Source organism: Brienomyrus brachyistius, chromosome 7 (genome assembly GCF_023856365.1).
Source record: "Brienomyrus brachyistius isolate T26 chromosome 7, BBRACH_0.4, whole genome shotgun sequence".
NCBI classification, from domain to species: Eukaryota; Metazoa; Chordata; class Actinopteri; order Osteoglossiformes; family Mormyridae; genus Brienomyrus; species Brienomyrus brachyistius.
The window spans coordinates 31,753,232-31,777,781 of NC_064539.1; the positions used below are offsets into that span (position 1 = coordinate 31,753,232).

Here is a 24,550-nt window from a genome sequence, read left to right on the forward strand (position 1 = left end):
TGTGACAATCAGTGCTACCACTGGTCAGTTATCGCAGTCGACATACATGATTTCTACAGAACAGCCATCTGTCACAAACCCATTTATCATGTCACCTCATTTTGTGCACGACAAAGTGCACTCAGAAAAGTGAAGCGGGAATTGGCCTCAAGTCTTGAAAATGGTAAATGAATACAGATCCAGTAAGAAAACAAAAGACAAAGTTCTGTTTCCAAGCGATGAGCCAATTCATGTATAGAACTATGAGGCTTGTAGCCATCCATCCATCCATCCATCCATCCATCCATTTTCTTTAACCACTAGTCCAATTCAGGGTCATGGTTTGAGGGGTGTGTCCTGGAGCCTATGCTGGAATTTACATGGGCAAGGCAGGGAACACCCCAGGAGGGGGCACTAACCCATTGCAGGGCACACTCACACAACATTCACTCTTACATACACTACTATGAGCAATACATAACACTAGGCAGGCATAAATAATACCGTAATCAGGGTTCCTGTTATTATGTTTTCCTGAACAAAAGCAGGTGGGAAAATCACAATCCTGAAATAATGTGTTTTTAGAGACTAGCAGGGAACACTTGTTAGATCAGTAATTAGTAATTATGTTTCATCCATTAAAGTCATGAGTGCTGGGAAAACAGGCAAAAACAGAGGGAAAAAGCATGGTATTGCCATACATGTTCCATTCATTACGTACAGTACAGCTGGGGTACGCCCTGGACCATGCCCTGCTGCTATTCCACTGTTACAACAGAATAATCACACAAAACCTGAGTAATTGCACAATTTTAATTCTTTTAATTTTGTGAAAATCGTACATGAAATATACATTCTACAGTTTAAACATTTTGTCCATACTGTGACGCAGGGCGGAGCGCAGAAAGACATGGAGACTTGTTTGCCAGGGAAATCACGGTCTTTATTAACAACCCTTAAAAGAGCTACAGCAGGCACCCAAACTAATACACCGACGGGAAACACAAGGTCGTCAGACGCCGACCTGCAAGATGCACACAACGTGGGAGGTTTACACAAACTAAATACACGCGAGGATCGGACCGGGAACACACATGACATGGCAAACACATGCGCGACAATAGGGAAATGCAACCATAAACATTAACAACAACAATACAACAAGGGCTATTTATAACTGCACGCGGGGCATACTAGGACATGCGCCCCGCCGATGCTGCAATACATTATTTTGTATTTATAAAATGTCTTTATCATAAGCTGCACAGCATGTGCTGCCGCAATCACACTTGCGTAATTGGCAAACACACTTCCCCTGTGGAGAAACTATGAATACGAAGCCTTTAATCTGCATAGAAAAAGCAGTGTTTGTATACTAAATCTTAATGAACGAGTAGCAATAATGAAATATGTACAGTGAAATATCTAATCATAATAATAAAATAATAATAATAATGAATCAAACACAGCATACAACTCAGATTCCGAATTTAATTAATAAAAAAAAACATTATAACTATTACCATTTTCTTAGCAAAATGAAAAGTTGAAAACATTCTTGGAGCCTTGGATTTTGCATACACGGTGCCCTCTACCGGATTCTGTCGAAACAGCACCCCCTATTAGCCAACTTCACCCTCATGCGCTCTGCGTTAATTAAGTCAGTACCCTGAGTGAAGTATATTGTGTCCTCAGGACATCCGTCGAATTTGTATAAAACTACATGATTATTAGTCATTAAGTGATTACCGCAACATCACTAATATGTTTTAATGTATTGATTAAAATAACTTCCGCATGTTTGCACATGTAAATTTATTTCATTTGTAACTCAGAGGTTGTTAGCGGCCTCCAGGGTCATCAAGTCTCGCGGGCGGGCTCATTTGCTGTCCTCCAATCAGGACGCGGCGCTTGAGGTGAGCGAATTGGCGGGAAGCGACTTTATTATTCCCTCAGGCGGCAGCGGGCAGTGGTTTTTATGCGACGTTACAGTCCTCGGTTTAATCACGGCTGATGCAGTGAAATACTGTGCGAGGGGAGGAATTTTCCTGTTACAGGCATTAAGATAGTAAGACGTTTTGGGGGTTTAATCGCTGAGACTGCCAATTTACCTAGAGAGTATTCAATTCTGCGGGCTGTCCTTTAGTTATGGAAGACTTTATAGTATATGTAACATATTTCATTACATATTACATGTAGGAACGGGGGCTTGGTAGCGAGTACAGGAAGGAAAGGGCTTTGGACATGAGTTCCTCTGACGAGGTAAGGCAGCTAGAAAACAGGTACATGCGACCATGTTAACAGGTTTAAAAAAGCCACATTACCTACGTGAGACACACATGTCAAACCCGGAACTAGACGCATGGCGTGTGAGTCGCGGCCGCGGAAAAAATTGGTTTTTATTTCGGCGCCCATGTTAACAGGTTAGAGCGGTCGCGCGGCTCATGCCTCGCAGTGGCGCGTGCGGTAATCGGCAAAAATAATAGTTAAGACCTGCTGATAGTCATACTGACATACCAACAAAATTACATAACTGCTACATTTCACTGTAGTTTCATTGTCTAGGCTACATATAGACGTGAAAAAAATAATTAACCATTTTCCCCTGTCTGGCTGCTTTTTTTACCTGAATGTTTTGCTTTTAGGTGTGAATTCTGGGATTCTGTGCAACGTCATGACCTAAACTCTTGTATTGTTTGCAAACAGGGATATTATAGGTCTCAAACAAAATCTTTGCTCATATAGTTTTAACATTTGGGTATGAAAATTCTGCATGCATTAAAGGAGAATGTTGTTTTTTTTCTTGGTTTTATGTTTTAGATAAAAAAGTAAGGACAACATGAAAAAAGAACAAAATATTGTCCCCCTTTAAGAATTTTCCCCTTTGATGAATAAAGTTTATCCTACCTTAATAAGCTTTCCAACCAAAAACTCAAAAATTTCAGCACTCACTAGCGACTTCTTTGACCCGACACTCAAAATCTTCTAACCAACCAACAAAAAGCACATGGCTTCACTCCTTTGTATTGGTAGTTCAAAAATCAAAACAAATCAGTCAGGTGTAGGAAGTGAGGCCTTGTTTGCCATGGATCCCAAGATTTTCTGGGAATAATACAAACTGTGAAATCAGCCTTCAGTGGAAACACCCTTTCGTACTTAATACATGCATTTGAACCTTGGTTTTGAATGTAACATCGCTAGTTATTACTAACTTGGCCAGCGAATGCTGTGGCTTTTCAGTGTCAGTGTACCTGCCCTGTCAAGCATGAAGTGGCATTATGGAGGCTTCTGTCCCCACACAGGAGGATTACACAGAAATCCAGGCCCATTTCTCCAAGCTTGAATGGGTGCGGCTTCAGAGATGGGAAAAGTTGCGCTACAGGAACATGAAGAGGAACCACCAGGCCATGTTGGCCATCGGTAGATTTTGTGCATCGGTGTTGGGGTCACACAAATAACAAGAGCGTGACAATCCTCAACTGTCCCCGTTTTCTGTAGGGCTAAACTCCACTACACCAGCATTCATGAGAAGAGGCCGATCCAGGAGGATTACAGCAGAGGGGCCAGGCGATGATAAACGCAGTGATTCGGAGGAGGAGTGGACTCCCCACCTTCTGAGAAGGGTTCCGAGCAACACAGAAAGACGAGGTGAAACAGCCAATGACAGGTCATACTTTCTCACAAAGTGCCAGGCACTCATCAACATCATTAGAGCATAGGGGTGCCTCGATCAGTAAATACAGTACAGCCCAAAAGTTTGGACACACCTTCTCATTCAATGTGGTGTCTTTATTTTCATGACCATTTACATTGGTAGATTCTCACTGAAGACATCAAAACTATGAATGAACACATGTGGAGTTATGTACTTAACAAAAAAATGTGACAGAACTGAAAACATTTTGTATTCTAGTTTCTGATTACTGCTTTGCACACTCTTGGCATTCTCTCGATGAGCTTCAAGAGGTAGTCACCTGAAATGGTTTTCCAACAGTCTTGAAGGAGTTCCCAGAGGTGTTTAGCAAGTGTGCAAAGCAGTAATCAGAGCAAAGGGTGGCTATTTTGAAGAAACTAGAATATAAAATATGTTTTCAGTTATGTCACCTTTTTTTGTTAAGTACATAACTCCACATGTGTTCATTCATAGTTTTGATGCCTTCAGTGAGAATCTACCAATGGTCATGAAAATAAAAACAACACATTGAATGAGAAGGTGTGTCCAAACTTTTGGCCTGTACTGTATGAGCGTTGTGAAAATGCCCTAAGGTGGTGCAGTCTGCCAGAAAGGCTCCTTTGTGTCTTCAGCATCCAGGAGTTTCCATTTGGATGGTCCAGTCAGAGCAGAACCCCTGCTGTGGGATCAGAGTCACATGTCACAGGGTGGGGAAGGAGGGTCTGTTTGCTCAATGCAGGCTGTTTCTGGCTGTGCACTGTAACACTGCTTAACAGGCATACGGTATCATTTTGATTTTGTTGTAAGCTTACATTTTCCAGCAATAAAACTGACCATAGCATCAACTGAAAATTAGTTATACACCGATAAGGACATTGCTGGTTGATACCATTAACCTATTTAGAAAACTTAGATATACCAATTGTTTTGGCAGGGTTCTACTTAAATAAGTTGAAAGGGACGCCCCACCCAAATAAATAAAATAAATAAATGACATTCCAAAATTTGGAAAAAATCTGAGTATTTTATAACAGTATTCAACTTAAATATTTCTAACATTAATTGCATTCAGTTACTGGTACACTTTCTAAATAACTATTTATGTTCTTTAAATTAATGGATAAAGTATGGATCATTATTTTAATGGGAATTATCAGTGGTAAATGCAGGCTCATTTTTAACGATCAATGGCCTACTGTTGCTATATTGGCCTATACCGATAGCTGGCCAATTCAATCAGAGCATCTCTACCAAAAACCTTCTCAGCAGGGTGTCAGAGAGGTTAAAATAAAGGGTCAGTAATACCTGATATGTATGGGTGAAAGGACCACAAATAACCCCCACAAGTTAAAATGGAGTGCCAGTGGGACTCTTTGCCAATGTCACTTGTACACTCTAAAGTGGTTGGTTATTTTTTAAGTGTTAATCTGAAAAGCAACGTGTATGCCACGCCAAAAGAAGTTCATAAAACGCTCAGTACACCTTGATAATGTATTCATCAAGCATTCAGAAATCATTCATAAACGTCATGCATGTATACCTTTACATCCTAACATCCCTTAACAGCTGTAATATACATTAATAACAAAATTATATAATAACAAACATAATTGTATAATCATGTAATGCTTGTTATTAATGTATATTAAAGCTGTTAAGAGTTATTAGGATGTTAAAGTGTACTTGCATGCTGCTTTTGAATGCATTATGAAAGTGCACTGAATGTTCTATAAATGCATAATGAATGCATTATGAAGGTGCACTTAATATAAATCATTACCAAATAAAGGCCTGCATGTGCAGCTCTTTAGCGTGGTTTGCCCTTTTAATAATCTTTGCTCTGGCGGTGGTGAATTGAGCTCACTGCGGTGCCGGTGGACATGCTGAAGCATGTTCGTTGCGCTATTTGTGTATATTATCAGTCTTTTACAATGTTTGCACACAGTTTTTGTCTTTTAGGTGCTTTTCTTGCCGTTTTCATTTGTGATTACTGCCACACTGGCGATTTAAAATCGGGGAGGGGTGTGTCCTCATTTTCAAATTTGCTCGCCGTCTCACGTTCGGTCAAAACCAAAAACGTACGACGTCGATGTGAATACGCAGTGACATCTGACATCGAACTGATGTTGTGAAAAATGAAATGTAATATTACATCAGTTTTTCTGTTAAGTAAAATACTGTGAAGTTTTCTTAAAGTGGCAATTCATTTTCCACATCAGCTGGTTTAAATCGTCAATTCATTGTTACATGCCTAGTACTTCTATGTCCCTTTTCAAACCAACAGTGTTGTGTTACTCTGTGCACTTCAGGTATGTCAGAGAGCTTGCATTGTGAGCAGCAGACTGTGAACGTGACCGGCTATAGACGTGGTCGTAACCTGCGCAACACACCGAAGATACTCTACACTGAGGGAGAGGAGCTTAGAGATGATGATTACCTCTGTGAGTGGTTTATGGCTGAAGGAAATACCCCTTCACAAAGGTTGGTTTATACTTACTGCAGGCACGTCGGACTATCCTGTCTTTCCAGATGGTGCCAACAAGCCCCGCAACCATGTATTTTAACGCCAGGCCTGGGGTAGCACTGTAAAACAAACCTGTGGGTTCATGAAGTGTGATATGGAAGTTACATTGAAAATGACAGACTAATGGGTACTCATAGCATGCAAGGACATAAACAGGCAAATGACATCACAGTTTTGAACATGTTTTTTAGCTTACAGCTATCTGTGAGTTATTATAACCCCGTAGTGAGGAATCATATAAATACTGGTATTTCCAGACTTCCTCTGCTGACCAAAATTTTGTTTCAATCCATGAACTGAGTACTTTGTGAATGTGACTCTTCATACAGCTGGTTGGTTGAAGCAAAATCTTGGTCTGGATTTGTACTTTGTAGACATGAAATGGGTTTTGTTACTGTGTATAATCCTTGTTCCTGTTTTTTTCTTCATCAGATTGTGAGGATTGCCAGTCCTTCTTCACTGAGCAGTGTGAGGTCCATGGACCTCCTGTCTTCATCTCTGACTCTCCTGCAGTCATGGGGATCCCTGGCAGGGCCCTCCTTACCCTACCCCCTGGTTTAGAGGTTCAGACATCCAGCATCCCTGGAGCAGGCCAAGGGGTGTTCAGCCAGGGCCAGACTGTGCCCAGAGGAGTGCATTATGGTCCCTATGAAGGAGAAGTCATGGACAAAGAGCAGGCCATTGACAGCGGCTACTCCTGGGTGGTGAGACTTAGCATGCATCAGTGAGGAAGGTGTATATATAACCTAATGAGAAATTCATGTTGTCTTATTACTTTACAGCCTTGGGAACACAGGTCGCATTAGCCTTTTGTACATCTGAAGGAATATAGTCAGGCATCTGACTGATCAATTGAAAGTTCTTTACTGGCATAACTCGAGTGGGGTGATGTCTATAACTCACAGGCCTGTGGTTTCAGGTTTACAAGGGCAAACAGTGTGAGACATACATTGACGCCAGGAGAGAAACACACTCCAACTGGATGAGGTGAGATGACAGCATTACTGAGCGTGTGTCCGTGTTGCAGTAATACATACATACATATGGTATGTATTCTGGTCATGTCTGCCTCTCTATCTGATGCACACACTCATTCTGGCTGTGTGTCAGGTATGTGAACTGTGCCCGTGATGAGGAGGAGCAGAACCTGGTGGCCTTCCAGCACAAAGGGAACATCTTATATCGCTGCTGCAAGCTCATTGCCCCCGGGCAGGAGCTCCTGGTGTGGTATGGGGAAGATTATGCCAAGGACCTGGGCATGACCTTTGACTGCTTGTGGAGTAACAAGTGCTCTTCAGAAGGTATCTGTGTTTCGCATGCTTTTTTCTTATTTCTGTTAACCCTGTCCCATCTCAGTACTGACTGACTTGTCTCTATCTTGTCCCCAGCAAGGAGAGCGGTGGAATCCTCTCAAGGATTCCCATGTGCTCAGTGTCCCTTCTCCTTCACAGCGGAGGTTTACCTGCAGAGACACATCAAACGGTCTCACCCTGAGGAGTATGTCAGACAGCTGACGGCTGGATCTCTCAACACAAGCCAGCATTTCACAACTTCTATTGGCCCCAGTGCTGCTCAACCCAGTACCAACACACTTGGTACCCTGGAAGAAGCAGGTTCAGATGCTTCAACAGCACAACAGGAATCCCAGGCAGAAAAGATTCTAAATATAAAGAGCATTTGTAAAATACACCAGCGTATTCACACAGGGCAGAGGCCCTACCAATGCTCACAGTGTGGGAAGAGCTTCAGTCGGTTAGGACACCTAAAGACACACCAGCAGATTCACACAGGGGAGAGGCCCTACCAGTGCTCCCAGTGTGGGAAGAGCTTCAGTCGGTTAGGATCCCTAAAGATACACCAGCGTATTCACACAGGGGAGAGGCCCTACCAGTGCACTCAGTGTGGGAAGAGCTTCAGTCGGTTAGGATCCCTAAAGATACACCAGCGTATTCACACAGGGGAGAGGCCCTACCAGTGCACTCAGTGTGGGAAGAGCTTCAGTCAGTTAGGAAACCTAAAGACACACCAGCAGATTCACACAGGGGAGAGGCCCTACCAGTGCTCCCAGTGTGGGAAGAGCTTCAGTGAAGCAGGCGAACTAAAGACACACCAGCGTATTCACACAGGGGAGAGGGCCTACCAGTGCTCCCAGTGTGGGAAGAGCTTCAGTCAAGCAGGTGACCTAAAGAGACACCAGCGTATTCACACAGGGGAGAGGCCCTACCAGTGCACTCAGTGTGGGAAGAGCTTCAGTCGGTTAGGAAACCTAAAGAGACACCAGCAGATTCACACAGGGGAGAGGCCCTACCAGTGCTCCCAGTGTGGGAAGAGCTTCAGTCAAGCAGGTGACCTAAAGAGACACCAGCGTATTCACACAGGGGAGAGGCCCTACCAGTGCTCCCAGTGTGGGAAGAGCTTCAGTGAAGCAGGCGAACTAAAGACACACCAGCGTATTCACACAGGGGAGAGGGCCTACCAGTGCTCCCAGTGTGGGAAGAGCTTCAGTCGGTTAGGACACCTAAAGAGACACCAGCGTATTCACACAGGGGAGAGGCCCTACCAGTGCTCCGAGTGTGGGAAGAGCTTCAGTCGGTTAGGACACCTAAAGAGACACCAGCGTATTCACACAGGGGAGAGGGCCTACCAGTGCTCCCAGTGTGGGAAGAGCTTCAGTCGGTTAGGACACCTAAAGAGACACCAGAGGACTCATTGAGTTCATAATTCATCATAACAGTCAGTCAAATAAGTAGGTGTTCTTAAATAATTTATTGTATTTTTGTCTTTAAGTTGGGGGGGGGGGGGTGGTTTCAGTCATGTTCATGTTTTTGTTTAATTAAAGATTCAGAGATAATGTGTAATAATTTACAATATTTTAGGACATCTTCAGCTACACTAAATTAGAAAGCTGAACAATTACACTTGAAATGAAATTTGACTAAATGGATTTAAGCATTTTTTTATTCAAGGTTTATTTTTTTACCCCGACATTAAAAGGTTTGCTCATTCATGATTTGAAGACAGTATTGCTTAAAATATTTTTGATTTACCATATATATTTAACGCGTAAATGTTTTGATGCAGATACGAAACAAATAGATGTTTTGCGGAAATCACCACTCGGGTGCTTGCTTAACAGTAGCATGGATTACCCACTAATGTGATTGATCTTTCATATTCACCTATAATCATTTTTCTCTCGCTAAATGTGGAAATTTTATCTGCTGTTACTGTTATTGATAAAATTCAGTTGCGTGCTATGTTTCCGTGAGGATTGCGTAATGTTGCCACTAGTCTTTCTCCTCGCTCAGTATAAAGGCATAGAAGCAATCGGGCCATTCGCCTCCCAGAAGCAGGTGTCGTTTGCGGCTACATCCATAGTCATTAACTGGCTAGTGCAGAGCGTCGATAAAACATGGCGCACAATGGCAGTTATCTCTGGTCAAAGGACTCAAAAAACAATTGGTATTATTATTTACATGCATAAATGTGCCGATGACATCTAAGACGCTTCAATATTTACGGGCGCGTAGTTTGACCTCACCCTTGTGTAAACCGGAATAGAAATACGGTTCCTGCTGTGGCCTGTATTACGAAGCGGGGTTACTGGCTTATCGGGGTAACTTGTCGGATTTAAGGTAGTCTGGGCAAAATGTAAGTGAGCTAATATGAAGTCCATTTAAACGGTGGTACCTTAAATCAGACAAGTTGCCCCGCCAAGCCAGTAATCCCGCTTCGTAGTACAAGACACCGGTTCTGCAGGAAGGTTTGTGTTTTGTCCCTAGACAGCGAAGTACCATAAACAATTATATATATTTTTATTTTGGGTGCACAATGTAATATCTTGAGCGAACAATAAATTTAAACTTGTGCGCACACAATAATTCACTTGGTCACCCAAGATAATTATGTTATTCGCACAATATAGTATGATGAGCGCAGAAGATATTGTATTTTACGTACTAGATCATTAGGGCATTGAGCACAGTGGCGAGTACAGCTCATGAAAAGTCTACTTCAGTCTTGAAAAGCCTTACAAAAATATTCTTGTTACACCGCGATAGTTAGCATCATATTCGATATTGTTTAATGTGTTTCATCAAAAGAAGACCGGGTGGATTTTAATCACAGGTTCTTAATGCCCAGAACACAGCGATGGACACCGATCATTTTTGCGATGCGATCCATTTCACAAGTTGTGTTTTGTCTTGTTAATAGAGTATTTCAGCTGTACATATATTTTTGGTTTAGCAGATTTCTTTATGTGCGAATTCTAATTAATATTTGAATGGTCGCAAGAGCGCTTCACATTCACTTACAGTCAGGTGCTCCGAGTGTCCATTCTTAGCACAAAGGATGTATTACAGTTACAATAAGTCTGCAACAACATGAGACGGAGACACGGTAAAAAGTGTGCTGTGATTAGTTGACTGCGGGGGACAATGCATCCTGTTCAACGTAGCAGGGGGTCTGGAGCCTATCCCGGAGGCTATGGGCGCAAGGCAGAGGACAACCAATGCCGGTGTGCCAACCCTTCACAGGGCACACTCACATGGGCTAATAACTCTAAAATTAGATACGGCATTTCAAGTATATTATAGTGTAATCTTTTCACTAAGGGAGAGTGCACAACATTAAGTGGTCGTTTATTGCACATAATATAAGTAAATAATAAAGGAGCATGGTTGGTGACCATTGTTTAAAGTATTGCTGATTCCTGGCATACTTTATAAAGTTACAGGATATTGCATTAGAGGAAGTGGTGTTACGCAATAACAGGTCACTTAGTGACTTGGATTTTTGTGATACTGGGGGATATTTAATGTTCCCTTTTTTGCACAATGATTTTCAAAATTTAAATGTTTAATTTTGGTATAAACGTAATTGCTTAAGTGTAACTTTATTAAATGTCCTTGGAATCAGTCACACTTTAAAGCAGTGACCACCAACGCTGCTCCTGAAGATCTACCTTTATTAGTTATTAGTTTAATGTTACCTATAACCTGTACAATTCAAAGGAAAGACAAACATCTGTTAGGGGGAAAAATGTAAAAAATAAGAAACATACAACAAGCTTGCATAAGTGTGCAGACTCTAATACTCTGTATAAAGTACCTTTGTGTGCACAAGACAATTTCTTTGCAAGGTAAAAAAAATAAAAAATACCAGCTTTAAGAACTTCTAATTAGAGAGTTGCACTTCCATCCATCAATCCATCCATCCGTTTTTCAAACCGCTTATCCTACTGGGTCGCGGGAGGTCCAGAGCCTATCCCGGAAGCAACAGGCACGAGGCAGGGAACAACCCAGGATGGGGGGCCAGCCCATCACAGGGCACACTCACACACCATTCACTCACGCATGCACACCTACGGGCAATTTAGTAACTCCAATTAGCCTCAGCATGTTTTTGGACTGTGGGGGGAAACCAGAGTACCCAGAGAAAACCCCACGACGACATGGGGAGAACATGCAAACTCCACACACATGTGGCCCAGGCGGAGATTCGAACCTGGGTCTCAGCGGTGTGAGGCAACAGTGCTAACCCTTGGTGTTTCTCAAGAATCTGAGAGTGATGCTACCTCTCCTCCAGACCTAGAGAAACAAGCTCAAATGGGCTTCCACTGCATACGGGCAGATACTCTGGGTGGGACGTGGGCCTTTTGGGAGGACTGGTATCTCCTGGATGGGACATCTGGAGTTGCTCACAAGGCATGGGGTTCTGTTCTCAGGTTTTGGCCGGTCCTGGTCAACCTGGCATCACTGATCCTCAACCAGGACAAGGGCATATGAAGGACCAGATGGATTTCAGCTTTTCTCCTCCTGTGTGCCTTGCAGTGCTTCTTGGTCATTTCACCCTAAAAACCAAACAGTAATGCTTTAAAAACTTGCAAAAGAGGAAATACTTTGAGTGAGGAGACGGTTGGGTGTCTGACCTGTTTGTAGCAGTGAGCACCGAGCTGTAAATCACTGACTCCTGCTGCGTCTGCTCCGTCTCCACAGGCCTGAACAACAAACGTATGATCAGCATAGGAAACCCCCGGGAGGTGGAAAAGCGTGGGAAAAGGCCTGAGTGTTGGGTCTGGGGGCTCTTTCCTGGACCCAAGTCCACAAAGTGGGCAGCCTGCAGCATAACATCGATGCATATATGGCTCAAGCGCTACGTCAGAGAACAGAGACATGGAGAGGAGCATTTTAAGAGCTGCTTAGCCAGAGGCTCCGTGTTGAAAATACACTGCAGCACCGTGCCAGCCAGCTCTGCCGAGATCACGCAGTGAGTGCTGCAGTGAAAAAGGCATGCTCACAGCACAGACAATCATACCGCTTCACTGGTGGCTTGGTGTCAAAATGAAGGGCAGCATAGCTGACTCCTTCCTCCCGGGGAGAAGTGTCCAGTCCCAGCGCCATGCTTGGGGGATGTGTGCTTTCTGTGCCAGGAACATGAACGTGCTCATCTGCAATCTTCAGAGAATAAAACAGACGGAGGTTCCAGTGAAGCCGTCTCAATAAACGTAAACTTTAGAACTGAGAGGCGTTATTTAAACCTGTGTCTTCACTGTCCTCGATGTCTCTTTCCTTAGCCGGCTGCCCTTCATCCTGTGAGACAGGCAAGTTAAACCAATTTGTTAACAGAATGCAGCCATTTTCTCTTTGCTTCAGTTTTGTGTCTTAAACAGAGGAAACGGTATCTGATGGTAAAACCTACCTCTTCACAACAATGGCCACCAGAAAAACAACAACCAGAACAAACAATACCACCCCCACTATAACCAGTGTTGTGGTCATGTGAGAGTCATCTGTAGAGACAAGAATCAAATTGTGCTTTTAAAAAAATTAGTATCAGCAATTCATCAAATCCTGTTTAATTCAATGTAATTACACACACCAATGGGGTTTCTGTTCTAGTTTAATGTGGGACAGTTTTTATACCTCAGAATTTGAGTAGATAAATTACGAGTCATAAATATTCTTTAATCAAAATTTTTGTTTTTAATAACTCCATTGAGAGGGTAGCAAATTGTCCCAGTGTGTGACATCGTCACCTTGATCCTCCAGGGTTGTGGGTTGGATTCCTGTCTTAGATTGTCCATTGAGTTTGTATCTTCTCAGTCAGGCACATTGGTCTTGCTTAATTGGCAATAGTGTGGGAGTGAGTTCCCAATATATTAACAATTACCTTATATTTTACAGAGACTGTCCCTTTGCAGTATAATATTGGATAATCTGAGTACAGATCAGACCGACCACCTTGACTTTTGAGCTCTCTGACAAGTAGGTATTGTACCCTGTATGAGAACTTTGGTCGTGGAAAAGGCAGTGTGGCATCTCAGCATCAAGCATCTCATCTTGCATCACTTATAAATATGCAAAATGATATAAATGGTGCGAAGGTGTCATTAAAATATCTAAAGATGGTCGACACCTAGTCGACCCACTACCAGTGCTTGAAATATTGGTAAGGGGTGGCTCCACAACTATCGACCAATTCGCTTAACGACCTACTCGTAGGAATGGAACTTGGCCATTATGTGAGGAGTGTCTGTGTTTTGGTATTTGAGTTTTGCAGATGTGCAGGACATTCTGGGGAAAAGGAATAAATGTTTGTCTAGCCAGTTGTGTACAACCATCTTTTCTGCCATTATAACCTTTTAAAAGTACAAGGATATTTCCAGAGTGAATTTAAGAGACCTAAAGTGGCCCTGAAGTGCAGAACATAACACACTGATAAAAAATTTAAATATTAAGAAAACGTTTTTTACGTTTTGTATCAAACACACAAAATTAACAGCTACCTGGACTAAATACAACACATTAAAATCTTCTAAAACATCAGCTGTAGATGTTAGACTGCAAATGTTGTAGGTAAAGAATCAAGTGACATACTCACATTGAGCATTTAGTATGAAAGCGTCAGACACAGTCTCTGTATGTCCTTTCAAAGCACAGGAGTATTTTCCAAAGTGATGATAGGAGACAGGATCAAACTGAAGTGTGGACTGTGTGTCTGACAGCAGCTGTTTGTCCTTAAACCAAGTGAATTCTGATTGGCTGTGAGAGCAGTTCCCTGTGTCACATGTCAGATTCACAGAGTCTCCTTCTCTTAATGTACCATTTACTCCAGATGATGTCATCACCACCCTCAATTCTAAAATATGTCAGTATGTATTAGACCATCAATTACAGTAATACCTGTATGTGACACTCATATCTTATCATGGTTGATTATTTCTGACTTCAGTAATTACAGTACATAGTGTCAGTATTCAGCTAAATGGTGTTTTAAACATTTTATCTGAATGTCAGAAATGTTCAGCAAGTCTTTATAACACTAAAAGTAGCTGAACTGAAATGGTGGGCATATCTAGTCTTATGATCAACAATTAACATTTTTCTAAATTTGCAGATATTCTAACAGGTAGTTCATAAATAATTAGAAAATGAGAATTTATTTGGCTGCGCATGCAAAACATTCAGTAGTTACTTACTGTATGAACTAATAGCTAAACAGAAATGATTCAGAAATAAAGTCTCACCATGAACATATAGCTTCACTCCCGATTGACCAGTCCATTGTCCACGAGGTGCATTACTTCTGAACCTGAATCTGTACTCTCCAGCATCGGTTTTCCTAGTGTTAGATATCTTTAAAGTGCAGTTTTTCTTTTTGCCGCCCAAACATTCTGCCCTGTGACTGATGGCCTCCATTTTCTCACTCTGTCCTGGTCTGGGTTCAGTTAGGTTATAATTTTCACTGTGACAGACATATGATGTGTCAATACAATCAATATCTTTCTGACACCACATTGTCTCCTTAATTGTGTATCCATCTGGGTAATCATATTTACAGTAAATGAACACAGTGGAACCTCTCACTGTGCAGACTGAAGTATCTTGATACTGTACATTCCAGATATGACCCAAGACTCCTAAAAAACAGAAATATCCCTATATGGTAACAGATTTAGAGAAGTTCACAGTCTTAAACTGAACTGGACATACTCACAGGAAATTATACACTGAAACAAATGCACTGTTCCAAACTTCAGTATTATTGAAATCACATGATTCTCTAGGTTTTTAATAAATAAATGAATAATTCATTTAAATCTGAATCCTGATTTTTCCCATTACTCAGATACCTTCTCTCATCTAATCCCCGTTTTTACTTTGGTTATTTAGATGAAGGTACAGGAACAAAGTGGCTGATAAATACCTTTGATCTTTCAATGTGCAGCACTGTGGTCTGTCAACATGTTTGACTTTGAAATTGTGCTACATTATATAACTTAACTGATTGATACAGTGAACAGTGTCAGTAACCATCTATTGTGTAACCATCCCAGCCGATACTCCTGCTAATTGCTAACCAGTAACCCAGAGAATGTGAGTGATGTTCTCACCAGGTAGCATGACTAGTATCAATCCCCATAAGGAAAGTGCGTCTCCAGCTCCCATCTCCGCTGTTGTCTCTGCTTTGAGTAGCCTGCCAAAGGTATCGGAAGTTACTTACTACCCTGTCAGGATTTGCAGAAGTTAAATTAGGAAAAACACACTTTTCGCAATCCATCCATTATTTTGCCCAACTACCACAACGTGATACCCGCAGGAAGGGACATCCATCGACTTTTATAGATTGTTTATTATTTGTGGGCTTTATTGGAGCTCTAAAATGTATTTTTCCGGCCCATGTCACAAAAACCTGTGCCTTCGACTGCTGCTCAGCCCACTGTTCACCGGACCCACTGGGGCTTTGGCTAGTCGAGGCCCATGGGTGAATGTCTGACCACCATGTGCTCACCTATGAGGTCCGTCCCCAGGTCTGGGTCCAAGGCAGTGCCCTGGTCGGCCTCAGGCCCAGGACATACAGATCCAGGGTGTGGAAAGTATTGATTTTCATATTGCTGCCAATGATAACAGATTAGAATGGCCATACAGGCAGCATGAGACGAGCAGCTCACGCCTCCCTGCAGTGTTGGCCTATTTTTCACTTCTGCAATAATCAGTTTTCAGCAAAAATAGAGTTAAAAGATCTGTTAATACTCATACTGACATCATACCAGCAAAATTACATAACTGATACCCTTCACTTCAATGTCTGGGCTACGTATCATAGACATGGAAACAATAAAAAATGTATTATTTTAACCATTTTTCAAATTATGTTATTAAAGGAGGAAGTGGAGGCTATGTTTGCTTTATAGTCAGAGTGTAAACCTAATGTGAGCTGCAATAATATCCTGTGGATAAGCTGACAGAACATCAAGCAGCACAGTAGTTCTTAGGTGCTCTTGCTCTGAATGAGAGCAAACAAAAATCACAAAAAATTCAAGGATTGATGTATATTATTTATAATAATAATTTTATTATTATTACAATTATTGCTACTACTACAATTGACCACATAGTTCTAAACCTAAGATTAAATTTATAATGAACTGAAATCAAACATTCTGTTATTGATGGTCATTATCAAAGGTAAACTATGTAAAAAGCTAGGCCTTGCAGTAGCAGCGCCGCAGCAGTAACGCAGGCCGCATGGACAACCGCGCAGATACACGCCAGGCAGCCAGTGTGTTTCAGGCCTTAGCCTGTCCCCTCATTTGCCTTGGGAGACCCTACCAGGGGCAACTTCCCCTGACAACATAGAGGCACACAAAGCCCTCGACCATAGTGAGGATCTACCCCAGGATTGGGTCTTTGCTTTTTGCAGATGATGTGGTCCTGCTGGCTGTATCGAGCTACAGTATGAGCATCCGCCTGCGCTGGGGTGGTTTGCAGTAAAGTGTGAGGCAACTTGGATGAGGATCAGCACCTGGAAGTCTAATGTCATGGTTCTCAACCTGGGTCGGTGGCGAGTTATTGCCTGGAGGAGTCCAATATCTTAGGATCTTGTTCACGATTCAGGCAAGAATTAACCGGGAAATCAACAGGCGGATTGGTGCGGCGTCAGCATTTACGTGGGCGTTGTCCTGGCCTGTTGTGATGAAGAGACCGTTGACTTGCAATGCAAATTACAGGTTGATTGGTGTTAACATCCTCACCTATGGTCATGAGCTGTGGGTAGTGACCTAAAGAATGAGATTGTGGATACAAGCGGCGAAAATGAATTTCATTTTCAGGGGACTGGAGTTGGGCACCCCTGGTATAAACAGTCTTTGTCAGTCTAATGCATATTTGAATGTTGTGAAGCTTCTAGGTTTCAGAATTTCCTAGGTCGTGACAACAGTGTATCTCCTCTACCCCGTTTATCTGCACACCCAGTGCTTCACACTGACTATGAGGGTTCGAGCCCTTATTCAAGCCACCAATGGTGACATCACTCTGTCACGTATGGGACTCAAACTGGCAACTTTCCAATCATAACCACTAAACCCAAAAAACAAAAAAAAGAAAAGATCTTACACACCGTCTTGAATCCAGGTCCTACAGCATATCAGTGATCTGTAACCAAAGGTGCTTTCGAGCTCTTTGGCGTGTGTGAGCCTGTCATCAGCAAATGTCCCTGAGATTCTGTCACCTTCTGGACAGACTGTCTCTCAAACACACAGCACTTACGCTAAACTACAAAAAATGCGGCATGCAGGATTTATGAAAAGAGATCAAGAAATGGGAACTGAGAAGACAGACGCTATCTTGCTGCAATTCTGATGACACATTTTCACAGACGGATCTGATGAAATGTGAGGAACACAGGATAAGAGGAAGGGCCACCAAACGGGGGCAGCCTAAAGCTACGAGCAGCTTCAGAGTCTCCAGCAAGACATGAAACAGGAGGAACTGACTGGCAGCACGACTCAACATTCAGCTGAACTTACATTTAATTTACTTAGCAAAGTAATGTACATGTTTAAGAAAGCAGATCAGCCGGTCCCTGGAAAACCTGGGGTTGGTCAGGGGCCCTGATGATGAGATCACTCTGCTGACGCTGAGATTTGAACTGGCAAACTTCAGATTGCAGACATTGTCTTAACCAGCAGAGCCACACAGCGCCCCCTACATGCAGGATCTTACAGCGCAACAGGCCAAATACAACTGAACCCAGTACAAGCTGAAGGGCAGCAGGCACAAGATCAGACAGACAAACACTTGATTTTGGTACAATGTTGTTTATTTTTTTTTGTCAAACCATAAACCTGAAATGGGCAGGGAAGGGCGGATTTAATAAAATACTGAGATCAGGAAACACTGCGTCATGGTTTAGTCATCGGCAATGGCAGAAGTGAGAGAGATCCTTTCCAGGACAAACAGCATGAAAAAGCCACTGCTATGGTCACGTGACTTAGCACAGGCAAGACGTTCCCCCTAGAGGACAGAGGAAGCTCTGCCCCATCTCAGACTGTGTAAATGAAGCACCAGTAAAGACAGAAAATTCCCCCAGAGATATTAGCCCATCTAGTTCAGAACCACGACAGCTTTCACATTACAAACGTGAGTGACATGTTGGGAATCGACACGCTTGCTCATAATGAAACTGTGCCTAATCAAAAATGATGAAATAAAGACTCACTTGAAAATAAACAATAAAACAAACACAAAACTAGAGTTTCACAAGTTAAAAAAAACACAAAAGCTGAGACACTCTGGGTATCACAACTGTGGAATCATGGAGAAAGTCTGTATTTTCACATTTCTATAAATCTTAGAGTGCTTTGAGCAATGAAAATCTGACAGTGTTTATGCCAATGGTCAAATATCAAATCTCATCCAGTTGGCCCACTAGTGTTTTCTCCGATTACCTGTTGAAGTTCCCAAAGAGCAAGGCCTGTTGGTGTGTGATTCACACATGCTCAGTGGTGATCAAGGCCTGTTGGTGTGTGATTCACACATGCTCAGTGGTGATCAAGGCCTGTTGGTGTGTGATTCACACATGCTCAGTGGTGATCAAGGCCTGTTGGTGTGTGATTCACACATGCTCAGTGGTGTTAATTCCCTACTTAAGAAACCAAGAGCGTCACTTGACAAAAGTGGGTGGTCTGTCCAAGTGTGAAAGCTGACGCTGCCAATGAACCAATGAGAGACTCTTTCTGAAGACAGGCTACTGTATTTCTGACATCTATGGTTTCGGCTGAACGGCCCAGCTGCACACTCCTGCATTGACTTCATCAGACCGCTGCTAGGACCCAGTGCATTGTGATTTGCACAACGACATTCATATGATCGTCAATAAATTCCTTGGTTTTAACAAAACCCATTTGGTCATGACACACTGGTGGTGGAGTGCAGGCGACAGCCCGGGTCACCCTGGTACATTGGGTTCTAAGGGCTGCAGTTCCTTGGTTCTCTTGACCGCGGTATCTGGCTTTACTGCTTGGTATAAAGGGCAGAGCCCCAGCAGCCAATGAGCTTCAAAGGTGGGTGGAGCTGGGCAGGAGCAAATGAGGCTGGTATATATAGAAAAAAATTTATAGAGCACATGGTGACTGTCACATCGTCAAACACACAACGGGTTCTGCTGAGAGTCTCAGGGTCACAGAGAGAGTGACCTTGTCGAGTCACAGGGAAGTGACCCCCCCCACCACTACCAGTCGAAGGTCACTTGCATCGTAGACACGTTTGGTCAAACTGGTACCACCTTGCCCTGGTCTTACTAATACACCAAAAAAGGTTCAAAAACAATCACATAAAATTCTGCTCTTTACTTGAACTGGTCAAAGAAATAAAAGGAGCTTGACCCTTAAGCAGATATCTACAGTAATAAACGCTGGGCTCTTCACATGGCGAGAGTGGCTTTAGTGAACAAGCTGGCTGCATAGCCCCCGCGCCGACACAGCTGCTGGGAGCTAACGTGAGGCCCACTCGATGCTAACGTGAGGCCAACTCGATGCTAACGTGAGGCCAACTCGATGCTAACGTGAGGCCAACTCGATGCTAACGTGAGGCCAACTCGATGCTAACGTGAGGCCAACTCGATGCTAACGTGAGGCCAACTCGATGCTAACGTGAGGCCAACTCGATGCTAACGTGAGGCCAACTCGATGCTAACGTGAGGCCAACTCGATGCTAACGTGAGGCCAACTCGATGCTAACGTGAGGCCAATGTGGTGCAAAACAAAAGGACAGTGCAAGGCTGCCAATATGCGATTGTGAGGCCAGAGTGAAGCCGCCAAAATGGTCATGCAAGTCCAGCGTGAGGCTAGCAGCACAATGTTAACATGACGCCAACACAAGGCTAAAGCGGCACTAATACGAGGCTAACACGTCGTTAATATGAGGCTATTGCAATGCTAGTGGGAGGGCAGTGCAAAGCTAGCAGTACAATGCTAATGTGACGCCAATGTGATTCCACCTCGATGCTAAACACAAGACCAATGTGAGGCTAACACAATGTTAAGGTGAGGCCAGGATGAGGCCAACATGATGCTAAACACAAGGTCAGTGTGAAGGTAACACAATGTTAAGGTGAGTCCAACGAGATGCTGAGTCCAGAGCAAAGCTTACTGGACACCAATGTGAGTCTAGCACGACGCCAATGTGCTGCCTGCAGCCGAGGGGAACAAACCCCAAAGAAATGTAGCTGTTGAAAGACCATCAAACACCACAGCATGTAACAGAGGCAAAGAATTGGCAGTCGCGTCAGTCTGATTCCTGGGGGGCAGGTAAAAAGTCAGCAGCATGGCCACCAGGGAGGGGCAGGGCAGGACTGCCTCCTAAACGTCCACATTCCCTGATGTTCAGAGTTTATTCATCAGCTATGGGGTCCAGCGGAGGGGGCTAATCAAACGTCTCCCACCGCCGCCGCATATCCTCTACCCTCCGCTTGGGGGGGGCTGCAGGCTTCGTCATGGCCAGAAGGTCCCCAAAGGGGTCCAGGGGGTCTTCCTCAGACTGGGGGGGCAAAGCCAGGGGGGTGGGAATGGGGCCTGGAGGGCAGTCCAGCAGGCTTGGGGGATAGGATGGCTTAGTAGGGATAGCGTGCAGGAAGGCTGGTGCGATGGCAGGGGGGGGGGGACGTGAAGGGGGGCGGTACTGCAGGGACGGCGAAGGGGGGCGGCTGGAAAAAGGGTGCAGGGGCAGCAACATAAGGGGCGCAGAAAGGGTTTCCCATGGGAGAGGGGGCGTAGGATTGGGGGGCTGGGCCGACAGGCGTGTAGAGGGGTGTCTGCGTAAAGGGGTTAGGCGGCTGCGTGGGGGGGGTAGGGGGCGGGCCAAAAAGAGACCCGGATACTTTGGAGTCTTCGCTCCCCACGGAAGGTGCCTGTGGGGCGGTGCTGTTGAGAGGGTCCAAGAGACTCAGCAGGTCCAAACTGTCACTGCCCACCTTCTCAGGCTTCAGAAGGTCAGCACTAGGGAGCTGGGGGGACGACGACATGTTGAGAGCCTGCCGGAACTCCTGGCCCCCTGCCGTCATGCTGGAGTCCATGTTCGCATGTCTAGGGGCACGGGGCAAGGGGGGGGGCAGCATCTTACCAGGTTCAGGGGTTTTACGTCCTTGCGGGCGAGGAATGGTGATGCTGGCTTGGGCCGAAGGCATGGCAGCTGTGTCGGACTTTTCCTGGACGGCGGGATGGGGCTCTGATGGCTCCGGTGGGGGCACGGAAAGCGGCCTCTCCCAGCACTGGGGGGCCCGACTCGGCAGTGCCATGTCGTCCTGACCCTGGCTCCACAACTTGCTGTAGGGGTGAGTGTGTTTGAGGCTGGGGAGAGTCCGGGTGTATTCTGCTGTAGCCAGATCCATACGCTGCAGGGACAGACACAGACACAAGACAGACAGACAGACACAAACTCAAACAGACACAGACAAACACAGACAGGGGACAGAAATACACAGAGGCGTTCAGACACACAGACAGAAACACACGGACAGACAGAAACACACGGACAGACAGAAACACACAGACAGACAGAAACACACGGACAGACAGAAACACACAGACAGACAGACAGACATATTCAAAAACACAGACACAGATACACACAGAAATACAGACAGACAGGTATAAAGTGGTAAGAAACACTGCAATGGCACTGACTGAATTCCACATTTAAGGTTGGATGCTTTCCTCCAACCTAGCAGAGGCTGAAAAACCCAAGGGTCCAACAGCAGGGCCCTGGGATGGTGCTGACCTGATATCCAAACTTGGTAATCTGTTCCTCGGGGGTCTTGGCTATCCGAAGGTCCTCCAGGCTTCTAGCCGGCCCCGGTAGCTCCTCCTCCGTGTTCCCTTCTGGGCTGGCAAAAATATCGCCCAGCAGGTCTGCCTCCATCAGCTTCTCCACCACTGGGCTGGGTGGAGCTGTGTGGCCATGGGGATGCTCCGCCCCTGGCCCCTCCTCCCCCTCTGGGATGTCCGAGTCCTTTAGAGACCTGTAGGGCTGAGGCCTGGTGTGTGGAACAGGAGACACACCGAGCATGTAAAAAAATAAAATAAAAAACAGGCGGAAACACACCTGACACCATTCAACAGCTGACTGCTAACACACCAGCTAGCACGTCACAACATAATGTATCTGCATCATGGAATCACGCCAAGCACATATGAGAGCACGCAAAACACCAGGACACGTCTTCAGAGGGACGGATGGGCTTTCGGATATCTAATTAGTACTAATAATAATTATTACAGTAATAACAGATTAAATATACATAGTTCTAGAAAGGGAAGATCATGCCAAAAGCATTGGAGTTTTGGACCATACAGATCACGCCTTCCCCACCAATCACACACTGATATAGGCACTTTGCTGATTTACTGCCGCTGGCAGAGCACATGTGAACAGGTCACTTTAACACTAGCGGCCAGCCAGTCTGGGGGTCAAAGTGCAAGGAGCCTACAGCGATGAACCAATCAGGGAAGTGGGAACAAGGGGTCAAAGGGTGAGGGGCCTGCAGCAATGAACCAATCAGAGAAGCAGGGACAAGGGGTCAAAGGGTGAGGGGCCTGCAGCAATGAACCAATCAGAGAAGCAGGGACAAGTGGTCAAAGGGTGAGGGGCCTGCAGCGATGAACCAATCAGTGAAGCAGGGACAAGGGGGCAATAGGAGTGGGGTGAGTAGTAGATCCGGGACAGGACAGGACAGAGAGACAGACATACAGAAAAAGAGAGAGAGAGAGACCATTCAAAGGGGGCGGAGAAGAGGAGGCTCTCCGGGAAGCCACAGACTGATCCGTCTTCAGGCTGCTGCTCGTCGCCAGAGGAGTCCTCAGACAGGAAGACAGTGTAGTGACGTGTTGGCCGAACCGAGCTGGGGAGAAGGGACAGGCAGACAGGGGGTGTCATGCGAGACAGGACCCGAGAGATGCCCAGAGAGACCCAGAGGCAAAGGCACATAGCCACAGCTTAGGATAAAATGTTCTGATAGAGATCCTGGATGGGAACAGGGAGCAAATGACTGACGAACCCAGGCTGCCGAGGTAAAGATCAGGAGGGCTGTTGAGGGAGTCACCAAACAGGGACAGAATGAGAGACATACAGGAAGGGGGACAGAGAGAAGGATAGAGAGTGAGACTGGACCACCCCTGCATGATCCCACGAGCCACCAGAATGGCCTCGAGTTCAAAGGCAGCTGTCATCCCAGGGACCAATGAGGACAAGCCGAGCTAATCCACGGCGAGCATCGGCATGCTGGGGGGTACTGGTCCACGCGACGGCTTAAGGCCGTTCCGTAAGTCATGTGCTTGCTAATTTTGGGGGAGGAGCTGATCAGCATTTACTTTTAACTGTGCAATGCAATGCTGGTCTTACAGTACTCCATGTACACCACAAGAGGCAGAATAGAGTTACAGTCAGGCGCTGCAGCAGGCCTGTGATGGATCGTACAAACAGGAGTTCAGTACCATACTGCTGACAGTGACCAGGCTGTGGGAGGAGAGAGGAGGAAGGGAGCAGAGGTGGGCAGGCACTCACTGCTCAGGACTGGAGGGGCGGCAGCTATCCAGCACCATGTTGCTCCTGGGCCTCTTTGCCATTTGGGGTCTGGGGGGGCGAGCCTGTGAGGGGGAGGCACATGAAGCAGATGAGTCAGAAAGACGTCCTTACACACACACACAAGCGCGCGCACACACACACACACACACACACACACACACAAGCGAGCGCGCACACACACACACACACACACACACACACACACACACACACACACACACACACACACACAAGCGAGCGCACACACACACACACACACACACACACACACACACACACACACACGCGAGCGCACACACACACACACACACACACGCGAGCGCACACACACACACACACACACACACACACACACAAGCGAGCGCACACACACACACACACACACACACACACACACACAAGCGAGCGCGCACACACACACACACACACACACACACACAAGCGAGCGCACACACACACACACACACACACACACAAGCGAGCGCGCACACACACACACACACACACACA

At 45.0% G+C, this 24,550-nt stretch overlaps 3 protein-coding genes across 9 annotated transcripts in view; 1 reads left to right on the forward strand and 2 right to left on the reverse strand.

Moving 5' to 3' along the window:
- The first annotated feature begins 1,487 nt into the window (after positions 1 to 1,487).
- LOC125746311 (histone-lysine N-methyltransferase PRDM9-like) lies at positions 1,488 to 12,490 on the forward strand. 3 transcript variants are annotated; one of them, XM_049020175.1, is made up of 10 exons: positions 1,871 to 2,241; positions 3,282 to 3,399; positions 3,478 to 3,627; positions 5,962 to 6,093; positions 6,609 to 6,880; positions 7,096 to 7,163; positions 7,287 to 7,477; positions 7,565 to 8,521; positions 8,606 to 8,922; positions 12,176 to 12,489. In XM_049020175.1, the coding sequence occupies exons 1-9, from the start codon at positions 2,224 to 2,226 to the stop codon at positions 8,887 to 8,889; spliced, it is 2,190 nt and encodes a 729-aa protein (XP_048876132.1). In that variant the 5' UTR covers positions 1,871 to 2,223; the 3' UTR covers positions 8,890 to 8,922; positions 12,176 to 12,489. The 3 variants fall into 3 exon arrangements, with proteins under 3 accessions (XP_048876131.1, XP_048876132.1, XP_048876133.1); XM_049020176.1 differs by having other exon boundaries at positions 7,565 to 8,477; positions 8,730 to 8,922; XM_049020174.1 differs by having other exon boundaries at positions 1,488 to 2,241; positions 7,565 to 8,922; positions 12,176 to 12,490.
- LOC125746328 (uncharacterized) lies at positions 9,117 to 15,667 on the reverse strand. 5 transcript variants are annotated; one of them, XM_049020207.1, is made up of 9 exons: positions 15,574 to 15,661; positions 15,019 to 15,099; positions 14,707 to 14,924; positions 14,061 to 14,318; positions 12,879 to 12,969; positions 12,718 to 12,769; positions 12,495 to 12,634; positions 12,109 to 12,177; positions 9,117 to 12,030 (listed from the first exon to the last, which is right to left on the reverse strand). In XM_049020207.1, exons 1-9 carry the CDS (start codon positions 15,600 to 15,602, stop codon positions 12,021 to 12,023), a joined length of 948 nt encoding a protein of 315 aa, XP_048876164.1. In that variant the 5' UTR covers positions 15,603 to 15,661; the 3' UTR covers positions 9,117 to 12,020. The 5 variants fall into 5 exon arrangements, with proteins under 5 accessions (XP_048876164.1, XP_048876167.1, XP_048876163.1 ...); XM_049020210.1 differs by having other exon boundaries at positions 14,061 to 14,221; positions 14,707 to 15,099; positions 15,574 to 15,667; XM_049020206.1 differs by having other exon boundaries at positions 14,707 to 15,099.
- A 2,596-nt stretch (positions 15,668 to 18,263) lies between these two features.
- Positions 18,264 to 24,550, reverse strand: part of dennd1a (DENN/MADD domain containing 1A) — a 52,885-nt gene continuing 46,598 nt past the window's right edge. Inside the window, exons 21-24 of the mRNA XM_049019749.1 lie at positions 24,020 to 24,102; positions 23,229 to 23,357; positions 22,238 to 22,493; positions 18,264 to 21,851 (exon numbers count right to left, since the gene is read on the reverse strand). Of these exons, the coding sequence (XP_048875706.1) occupies positions 21,072 to 21,851; positions 22,238 to 22,493; positions 23,229 to 23,357; positions 24,020 to 24,102 (1,248 nt within the window). The 3' untranslated portion in view covers positions 18,264 to 21,071. The remainder of the gene's footprint in view (positions 21,852 to 22,237; positions 22,494 to 23,228; positions 23,358 to 24,019; positions 24,103 to 24,550) is intronic.

What these genes read in the sequence shown, in the direction of transcription:
- LOC125746311 (XM_049020174.1), top strand. An exon ending in CCAGGCCATGTTGGCCATCG is followed by an intron (nt 3,400 to 3,477) that starts GTAGATTTTGTG and finishes CGTTTTCTGTAG; the next exon opens with GGCTAAACTCCACTACACCA. An exon ending in TAGAGATGATGATTACCTCT is followed by an intron (nt 6,094 to 6,608) that starts GTGAGTGGTTTA and finishes TTTCTTCATCAG; the next exon opens with ATTGTGAGGATTGCCAGTCC.
- LOC125746328 (XM_049020206.1), bottom strand. Translation starts at nt 15,628, where the DNA reads ATGGGAGCTGGAGACGCACTTTCCTTATGGGGATTGATACTAGTCATG. An exon ending in GATACTAGTCATGCTACCTG is followed by an intron (nt 15,100 to 15,573) that starts GTGAGAACATCA and finishes TCTGTTTTTTAG; the next exon opens with GAGTCTTGGGTCATATCTGG. An exon ending in GTGGCCATTGTTGTGAAGAG is followed by an intron (nt 12,770 to 12,878) that starts GTAGGTTTTACC and finishes CCTGTCTCACAG; the next exon opens with GATGAAGGGCAGCCGGCTAA.